This window comes from Lynx rufus, unplaced genomic scaffold, assembly GCF_022079265.1.
Source record: "Lynx rufus isolate CCGP_SWC_20201006 ecotype Redwood Valley unplaced genomic scaffold, mLynRuf1.p SCAF_8, whole genome shotgun sequence".
Taxonomy (NCBI): Eukaryota; Metazoa; Chordata; class Mammalia; order Carnivora; family Felidae; genus Lynx; species Lynx rufus.
The window spans coordinates 26,083,794-26,093,952 of record NW_025814896.1 but is presented as its reverse complement, the minus strand read 5'-3'; the positions used below and the strand labels follow the sequence as shown (position 1 = coordinate 26,093,952).

General features: G+C 47.1%; 1 protein-coding gene across 1 annotated transcript in view; it reads left to right on the top strand.

Moving 5' to 3' along the window:
- The first annotated feature begins 1,158 nt into the window (after positions 1–1,158).
- The window catches only part of EFCAB8 (EF-hand calcium binding domain 8), a 66,498-nt gene continuing 57,497 nt past the window's right edge, over positions 1,159–10,159 (top strand). Inside the window, exons 1-2 of the mRNA XM_047068247.1 lie at positions 1,159–3,331; positions 5,635–5,788. Coding sequence (XP_046924203.1) covers positions 3,263–3,331; positions 5,635–5,788 — 223 coding nt within the window. The 5' untranslated portion in view covers positions 1,159–3,262. The remainder of the gene's footprint in view (positions 3,332–5,634; positions 5,789–10,159) is intronic.

Genomic DNA, 10,159 nt, shown 5'->3' with positions numbered 1-10,159 from the left:
GAATGGTATCAAGAACTCCCCCCTTGTCCAGACTGTGAACATTTTGCTTTATCATTGTATATGTTTGTTGAACATTTGAGAATAAATTACACTGTGCCCCTTATACTATACTCAAACGTGTAGTTCCTAAGAACAAGGACATTCTCTTTTATAACCACATTACAGTAGTCAAAAGCAGGAAACAACATTAACTTGGTCATTATCTAAGAATATAGATAGTGTTCAGATTTCAAATGTTCACATTTCACCAGTGGACCTATTCATGGCCCTTAGAGCCCCCCCCCAGCCCCCTAGCTCTAAATACTGGAATTCTCTGCCCAAAGTGCTTTGAATCTGATTCTTTGTGGGCCTGTTCCCCAGTGCATCACTTTTGAAGGCAGCCCCCTAGGTTTAAGGTAACTATGGAGCAGTAGTGGTGAGGTGTGGCCTGCATGTGGGCTGAGGTGTCCGTCCCACATGCCACCATGCAGAAGCCCCTTGTCAGGATGGGTTGGGCATGGCAGGTGCACAGAGGTCTTGGAGGCTGACTGTCTCCACACGGCCAAATTCTGGCACTTAGCTGAGGAGTTAAAGAATTCTAATTTTTTTTTTTAATTTAAATTTTAGTTAACATACAGTGCAATTTTGGTTTCAGGAGTAGAATTCAGTGATTCATCACTTACATACAACACCCCGTGCTCATCATCACAACAAATGCTGTCCTTAATGCCCGTCATCCATCTAGCCCGTCTCCCACCCACCTCCCTCTCAACCCATAGTTTGTTCTCTATCATTAAGAGTCTCTTGTGGTTTGTTTCCCTCTCTTCTCTCCCCCTTCCCATATGTTGGTCTGTCTTGTTTCTTTAATTCCAGATATGAATGTTACCATACGGTATTTGTCTTTCTCTGATTGACTTATTTTACTTAGCATGATACATTCTAGCTCCATCCATGTCATTGCAAATGGTAAGATTTCATTCTTTTTGATGGCTGAGTAATATTCCGTTGTATGTATGTATGTATGTATGTATATCTATAAATATATATATACACACACACACATCTTTATTCATCAGTGAATGGACATTTGGGCTCTCTCCATAGTTTGGTTATTGTTGATAATGCTGCTATAAACATTAGGGTGCATGTATCTCTTTGAATCTATATTTTTGTATCCTTTGGGTAAACACCTAATAGTACAATTGCTGGGTTGTAGGGTAGTTCTATTTTTAGTTTCTTGAGGAAGAATTCTAAATTTGAACCAGGTTTGCCAGGTTGTTATGAAGGTAGTACAGTAACTTGATTTATAAGCACTTAAAAAGACTTGCTATGTGGACCTATATTTGTTCTTTTGCCCTCGGTCCCATAACTGTTAAGGGTAGTTGTTTACAAATGTGTGTATATACATCAACACGTGTTCTTGTATGTGTAAATACATACCTATTTGTCATTCTTTTATAAAAAGTGGCATTGTGTGTTCTGTTTTTTGCGTCTTACTTATTAGTACCTCATGGAAATCCCTGCTGGTTGTCTGCTGAAGGCCAGATTCATCCTTGTGAGTACGTTGGGGATGTTCTGAGCGCAGGTGTATGGATTTACTCAGCCATGCCTCTCCCATAGCCATCACCTTATTTTTTTGTCACTATCAAAAATGCTGCAGCAACCACTCCTACTCCACTCCAGTGGTCTTTCACAGATGAGTCACGTAAATCACTATCCACCACTTGACCCACTCCACTGCAATAAATCCTAAAGATTGCTGTGAAATTTTTTGAATTAAAAATAGAGAAATGCATGATTTAGACTACAGAAATCGTCCATAACCCACCTGCCAGAGATGACCACCATTAAATTTGGAGTGTATTTTTCCAGGCTCTCTTTCTGTGCATGTGCCAACATATACATACCTAATATTCTTGACAGAAGTGGACTTCTAAATACACTTCTGCAGCTTTTTTCCTCGGTGACCTTTAAATGGCCCTGTTCAGTGGCCTTGTCTTTTTCTTACCATCTTGGTCCCGTCTGTGGCATCCCTTCCTCCTGTCTTTTGTGTGTTTCCCCTCCTCTTTTCTATCCCTTAAGTGTAGCCAATTCTCAGTTTCAGGCCTCATATCTCCAGGTATTTGTTTTTCATTTCTAATTGGACAGCCCAACGTCATTGGCATGAAGCCACTTTCCCTACTTGCTTCCTTTCCTGGAAATGTTCCTGGCATTTCCCTCAGTTACCCTGGTTCTTGGCTTCCACATCTCCTTTCCTTTGGCTGTTATCTCTCCTTTGGTTTTTAAATCTGAGTTGTCGCCAACACAGTTTAGGTTGGAACTCTGTTGGCCAGTCTTCAATCTTCCCTCCACGTACGCTGATGAATTTCCACAATTGCCCCTCATCCTGCTCAGACTCCCCGGTGAAATACTGCAGGTTCTGCATTCTGCTTCCATTTTTCTTTTCTCTCTTCCCTCCCACTATGCCTCCCTTCCCCTCAGCCCCCAGAGCCCTTTGTCAAGCCAGGCTGGCTCTTGAGCTGTGTCCCCTGAGCATGTCTGCGGCTTGACTCTTTCCTGGCCGTTCATTCCCCTGCCATCCTAAAGTGCTCTTCGAGTCTAGCTGGCGAGGCCGACTGACACTCTAATAATCCTAACAAAGTGCTCTCTCCCATCATACGTGGAGGAGCCACTGACCCTGTGGAAATATGCCCTTCATATTTTCGGAGCGGAACTCTGGACTGGACTGCACCCACACGCTCGTGTGAGCCCATGTTGCAGTGAGGAGAGTTCTGTCCATTCTCCCAAAGAAGTCCTGTCTCCAGGCACACTGGAGGGCAGATGAGGGGCGGGGGGTACATGCGGTGGCAAGCGGGGCCATCCTAATCCCTCCCTACCTCCAGAGCATGTTTGACCCTTTGGACAGATGCCCATCCCTGGAGCTTATCTTCCTGACATGTGAATTGTAGTTAGTCTACATGGTCTAACTGCAGGCCTCCCAAGCCCCTTCTCCCTCTGGAAAGTGTGGCCTTCTTTAGAAAGCCTCTGGCACTCACTTGGGAAACCGTAGAGCTTCAATAAGATGACTCATTCCCATCAGGGGAAAGAAAGCTTGCAGGCATAAGCTTGGGAACAGCTTCCTGCCGGAGAAGCTCCCGTGGGGAAAGGGATGCTCACCAAATGTGTGCTGGGGGTGTCTATGGGTACGGGGCAGCACCCTCCACCCTGGCCCTGACTCCTTTTCCACCCTCTTGTGACCTGGCTAGGTCAGCCCCCCACATGGTCTTACAAAGTTAAAGTGACCATGATTCCTTATTCTAGGTCAAAGCCAGTGTCTTCTGAGGACTTAAGAGAGAACTCTCAGTCTCAAAAGGTAAGAAGACCATCAGAGGTTGATAAAGGGGAGGGGTGTTCCAGAACCGCCCAGACATTGCTCATCAGCACAGAGGTCTACCAGTTACCCATCTTGGCACCAGGGTAGCAAACTCCGATATTCACAAGGCCAACTTACCTGGCCACTGCTGCAGGCTTGTTTTCCCTTTTAAAAGGGTTGTATTGGCCAAATGCAACAGATCTGAGGCTACCAATTCAGGCTCTATATGGACTATCCTTCCTTTTGTCCAGCCAAGTTGTGGCAATGGTGGAATAGGCTGTACAAATTACTATCAAGCCAGATAAGTATTTAGCATCTATTATATGCTTGGGACTGGGGAATAGGGAGATAATTAGTACGAATTAAGATTAAATTAAGATAAATAGGCCCTTGCCTTCAAAGAGCTCACTGTGAGACAGGAGTAATAATAGGAGCTGTCATTTCTTGTGTAACTACAGTTTGCTGAGCCTTCCAAGACGTTTGGGGGCCGTTTAGATCTCACCACAGCCCTGCACGTTGGGCGCTTCAGATCCGTTTTGCTGATGAGAGGTGTGTGGCTCAGAGAAGTGATGTGATCTGCCTGAGATAAATTAGCTGGGAAGTGGAGAGTCCGGCAGAATTTGAACCCAGAGCTCTGGGACGCTACAGCCGTGTGTTTCCCATCACACCTTGCTGTCTGCATGGTCAGACAGACATGCAAAGCATCATGCGTGCATGGCAGAGAGGAACAGTTTGGGAGCGTGGAGGTGGCAGTGACGAATGTCACCTGAAAGCTGTGGAAAAACTCATTGGAAGAGGTGTCATTTGAGCCAGGCTTTGAACAATGAGTAGGAGTTCATATCCAGGGGAGATGGTCTGCGTTGCATAGAGGGAACATGTGAGTAAAAGTGGATTGTTTGTTGTGTCTGGGGATGATGGGGAGCAGTTGGTGTGCCTGGACCATGGTGTGTGCGTCGAAACTAGAAAGACCGGTCAGGGCTACAATGCAAAGGGCTTTGAATGGCACACTCAGCAGAGGGTGGTGGTGGTGGTTGCCTGGAAAGTGTCAGAGCCAGGAGTAAAGTCATAATCAGCTCTGCCTTCCAGAAAGACGACTGATGCCAGTGTTGGCAGGTGGATTGGAAAGGAAGGCCAAACTCTTGTCCCAGTTAGGGGACATCATTGTACTTGTCCCAGCACAAGGCCAGTGTCTGGGATAAGCCAGGGGTGTGGGGGAGGAGGACTTAGGTGTAGGAGAAGAATCACAGTAAGAACGGGGGACAGTACGAACGTATAGGAGAAGGGACGAGCCAAAGATAGTGCTGAGATGTCTAATATAGGGCCTACGTGGCTGTAGGAGTATTAACGAGCTCATTGGTTGGGCTCCACGAAAACAGGTCTTTTACTCTGTTCGCTCGTGTATCCAGGTGCCTGGCACTCAACAAATGTGTGTAGACCATGAGGGAATGAATGGAATTACACAGGAGGATGAGCACATTTGCTCGTTTGGTAGGGTTGGTGTAGGGAGAATGAGCCATCTAATTTACACCTTGTCTTTTGGCTTTTTGAACCAAACCAGGCTTCTTGAAAGCCCAAGACCCAAAACAGTGCATTTCAGTGAACAACACACACTCAGCGGTTAATTGTCCACTCTTGGAGTCTTTTGGGGGAAACGGCCTTTGATGACCTAAGCCTTTTGTGACCTGAAGCATTGTGCTAGCTTGTCAAAATGAGTCCTGCAGAGAAGAGGCATTCATTGCTGAGGACTGAAGGGGTGGGATCAGCTATGTGGGGACTTGGGGAAGCAAGTGGGAGGAGGAAGCTGAAGGCCCCCCATCAGGGGTGTCTGCTAGAGCCCTGGTGTGCGTGCAGACGATCTGATCTGACCCTGACCCAGGCAGGTGTCTGGGATGCTCAGGACCAAATCAAATTGGCTGGGGCAGATGCAGCTGGATTCCTCGAGGTCTTGAATTCTGAGCACTGAAGATTGAAACAATATAGTCACTGAACAGAAGCGTTACAAATTGGAGTCCTGGTATGAGTGAAGTGAGAGACCTGGCTCTGTCCACTAACCCCACCGAGCCTCAGTCATGGCATCTGCAAAACGGAAACAGTAGTGAACTCCCCAAAGTCAGGAGAGGCAATCTAGATCTTTCTTGGTCTTCTTAGGTCTAAAGTGGTTAGGATTTATTTGACGGCCTCACTATAACCCTTCATACCCTGTCCTTCCCCAGAGTCTCTCTTTCAATATGATGTGCTTAGAAATGTTCAGCTCAGGAGATCAACCTTCTCAGTCCTGGTTCTTGTAGTCATGTTTGTTCCAGGCACCCACCCCAGGTGGATTCCAGAAGAGTGAGGAGGTTCTTAGCTCCCCGGCGTCATCCATCACTCTTAGCCAACGTGAGTCTCAACTGTTTACCCAGCTACCCATGGCCAAGATGGAGAAGGTGTTTGAGGAGGATGTTGACTCAACCGGAGGTAAAGCCGCCTTGTGGACTCAGTCTCTGGTTTTTGCACAGGGTGGGACCCATACCTGGGTGTGTGGAGGGTTCAGATTTGACAAGCAGTTTTTGCATTCAGTGACTCCTTTAAAACCTTATCATTATTTAAGTATTATAAGCACATTGGAGGCTATTTCGCATCTAGAAAAAAAAAAATACCCCCAATCCAAGCACCCAAATGTAACCAACTGTCAGCATTTTGGTGTATTTTCTTCCAAACGGTTTCACATGTATGGTTTATTTTTTATTGCTGTGTAACAGTATTCCCACAAACCGAGAGGTGTAAACCATGCATTTATTGTCTCACAGTTTCGGTGGGTCAGGAGTCTGGGCATGGCTTTGCTGGCTCCTCTGCTCACTAGCCTGGGGCTGTGGTATCATCTGGGGCTTGACGGGGAAAGGATCCGCTTCCCAGTTCACTCAGGTTGTTGGCAGGATTCAGTTCTTTGCAGCTGCAGAACCGAGGGCTTCTCTTTCTTCCTGGCTAATGGCCGGCAACTGCTCTCAGCTCCTACAGCTGCCCTCTGTTCCTGGCCATGTGGGACTCACCGACACGGCAGATTTCAAGGCTCAGGGTAGCCAGGGAGCTCACAACTCCAGCAAGATGCGTGCTACGGTCTTGTAAGTGTGCAGTTGTGTACACATAGCCCCGTACATCTGTCACCTCTGCCATATTCTGTTGGTTGGCAGCGAGTCACGGGTTCTGTCTTACTCGAGAGGATCACGGGAGGGCATGAACACCGGGAGGTGGGCGTCCTGGGGTCACCTTAAGTATCTCTGCCACAGATGGCTACGTGTGCTTTCACGTATCTGTAATTACACCACGTATGTAACTTCAGACCCCTCTTTTTCTCTTAGTGTGTAACACCTTAAGGGCTTTTACATACTGTTGTGTCGTCTTCCAAACCATCATTACTAATGAATACACACGTTCTACTGGTGGACTAAGCCATTCCCCTGTAGTTGGACATTTAGGTTTCATTGAATTTACATAACATTGTTAAGAACATCCTTTGTGCATCAAACTTTTTCTCTCTTTGGAGCTTCATTTTTCTCCTTGGGATGATACGCATCAAGGTCAATAATAGGAATACTTAAGGGCATCTTTGTTCATATCCACTAGACTCTGAGTACCAACTCTGGAGGCATAGCTCCTTGCCCCGTCAACTTGAGTTTTACAGCCATACTGCGATGTGGGCGGGAAAGGGTAACAAACGCCCAGTGTACAAATGAACAAAAAGTGAGGGGCAGGGCGGGATGGTGAGTGTCTGCCCTGAAGATGACGTGGTTCCTCATTGGAGCTCTTTGGTGTCCGTGTTTGGCAGCTGGGAGTTGCCACCACTGTGCCTGGAGGACCCCGAGGGTGCCAACTTTGGTCATGATTTTTATTGTGTTTGTGTTTGTCTTGAGCAGGCAATATATCCATGCAGTTCACAAGTCAAAAGGTGCTTTTCCCATGATACCCTGGGCCCAGCCCTCAGCTGCCCAGTTCTGTTCCCTCAGTTGGTTACTGCTCTCGGTTTCCTGTGACCGGTGGAGGCACAGAAGTTCAGGTAGTCACTCCCCCGCTGTTTTATGCAGTGGCAGCCTATTGTCCATGCTGTTCTACGCCTTGCTTTTTTAAATTTCAGCTTTATTGAGCTATAGTTGACATAAATTTAATATATCTGAAGTGCACACCATGCTGATTCGATATCTGTATGTATTGAGAAAGGATCTCCCCAATTGTCTACTCCTGCTTTTTTTAAAAAAATAACTTTTATAAAGTTCCCCCTATTGCTTTTTACCTAATGTGTCTTGAAATCTTTTCATATCAGTGTAAAAAGAACTTCTGCATAAAACAAAACAAAACAAAAATGGCCACGTTTTATTTATTTATTTTTTTATATTTTTCATTATTTTTTTTTTTCAACGTTTATTTATTTTTGGGACAGAGAGAGACAGAGCATGAACGGGGGAGGGTCAGAGAGAGAGGGAGACACAGAATCGGAAAGAGGCTCCAGGCTCTGAGCCATCAGCCCAGAGCCTGACGCGGGGCTCGAACTCACGGACCGCGAGATCATGACCTGGCTGAAGTCGGACGCTTAACCGACTGCGCCACCCAGGCACCCCAAAAATGGCCACGTTTTAAATGGAGGAAAGGAAATTCACCTTTTGTTGATATAGGGTAAAAGAAAATAAGATCATTTTTCTCTTTCAAAAGTCTTTTAAAAAGGTGGATTATAAACAAGGGCTCCAAAGCCTTTCTTAGGAACCCTAACCATAAGTGACTGTGTCAGAGGGAAAAGGGGAGATACTGAGGTTCTGCTCTCTGTTCTGCAGGTTCCCTTTCGGGGCCTTAGTTTTTTTATTTGTTGATTGGAGGTCTTTGAGAAGGGTTGGTGGTTCTTTTATTTATGTATTTATTTTTAAGATTTTGTTTTTAAGTAATCCCCATACCCAATGTGGGGCTTGAACTCACAACCGTGAGACCAAGAGTTGCACACTCCATGGCTGAGCCAGCCAGGTGCCCTGAAGGTCCGTGGTTCTTAAGGGGGAGTCCCATGCATCTCCCAGGAGGTCTTCAGAGTGTCCATGTGCCCTTGACCCTCGCCTCTGGGGCCTGCCTGGGGGAGCCTGTGGGCTGCTGGGGGTGGGGATCGAGGGAGAGCCATTGAGCTGGCGGTCCTGCAGCCCCGAGCCTGTGAGCCGGTGTGGCACTGACCTTGCATACAGGTGCTCCTGGGGGGACATGGGTGGCACACAAGCTGAGTGTGCCTCCACTTTCGCCAACAGACATTTCATCAAGCGCTGCCAGGCACGGTAAGAATTGGTGTTGAGGGGTCCTGGCTGGCTCAGTCAGTAGAGGGTACAACTCTTGATCTTGGGTTGTGAGTTCAAGTCCCATGTTGGGTGTAGAGATTACTTTAAAAAATAAATTTTAAAAATGCGTGGTTTTTTTTTTATTTTTTAAAAGTTTATTTTAGAGAGAGCACATGTGGGTACACACGAGTGGGGGAGGGGCAGAGAGAGAGAGAGAGGGGGGGGGGGGGAGGGAGAGGGAGACAGAGGAACCGAAGTGGGCTCTGCACTGACAGCAGTGAGCCGAACACGAGGCTCAAACTTGTGAACTGTGAGATCATGACCTGAGCCGAAGCCAGACGTTTAACCGGCTGAGCCACCCAGGCGCCCCTAAAAGAATACTTTAAAAAAAAGAATTAGTGTTGGTACAGAGCTACCTGGGTTACCAGGCCATCTGTCAGATTTGATTCAGTTGTCACGAAACCCTGTGACTTTCCTTATGACTTTACACAGGAGGGGCCAGACACTGATGACAGGCCCAAATGCAGTGGCCTGGGTGCCCTGACATGGAAACTGCTCCCGTGGGCACCCCACACTGAGTGTAGCACTTCAGATACCAAAGTAAGTGAAGGAAGTCCCTTTCCCAGGAGAGCCAGGGGGTATGACTGTGCAGTGCTCGTGCTTGGTGACCGTGTTCCAGGAATGCAAGCACTGTGGGGCACATACGTACTCCCCCCCTTGCACAGCAGAGGGGAGGCTAGAAGAAATTTTCTTAAATATTTTAAATACAGCATTTATTTTTTAAAATGCTTATGAATATATAAAAAAATAGAGGTAAACAGTTCATAATCCTGCCTCTTGGCATTATAAAAAAAAGAGAAAGGTCAAGTGGGAGTTTCCCAGGAGATGGGGGGGAGGGCAGTTCTCAGCAGGGAACGGTGGAGGAGAGGTATAGGGGTGTTGCTGTGCTGGGGGGCAGTGAGGGGTGTCCTGGGGGCAAGGCTGGGAGGGAGGCGGCCACAGAGGACGTGGGTGCACTCAGGTCAGGAGGGGCCCTGAGCCCCAGCAGCGATCTGACAGGGAGGTGACACATCTGGAGCTGCTGGAGAAGGACAAGAGTCTCTGCCAGCGACTCGGAGCGATGTGGGAGGCAGGGGATTGGCTCCTCCCATGACCACCCTACAGAAGGTAGTGGACATTACGATGGAGGTGAGGGAAGGCTTTTGGTTTCACATCCTCCCAGCGCCATTATGTGTTCTTGAGTAAACCCAGAATGTCTCTGTGCCTCTGTGTCCTCACCTGCAAGATGGGGAGAATGTCAGTACCTACCCTCTAGGACCATGGGATTCTTGTGAGGATTCAGGAGGGAGGGTGCTGCGTGCCCCCCTCGAGTCTCCATCCCGGGTAACTAGCCAGAGGTGACGTCATTAGCAAAGATGGCAAACATAGGAAAGGCGAGAGTGTGTTGGGATAAAGATAATAAACTGGATTTTTTATGATTTTATTTATTTATTAAAATTCTTTTTTTAACATTTATTTTTGAGAGACAGAGATAGAGCACCAGTGG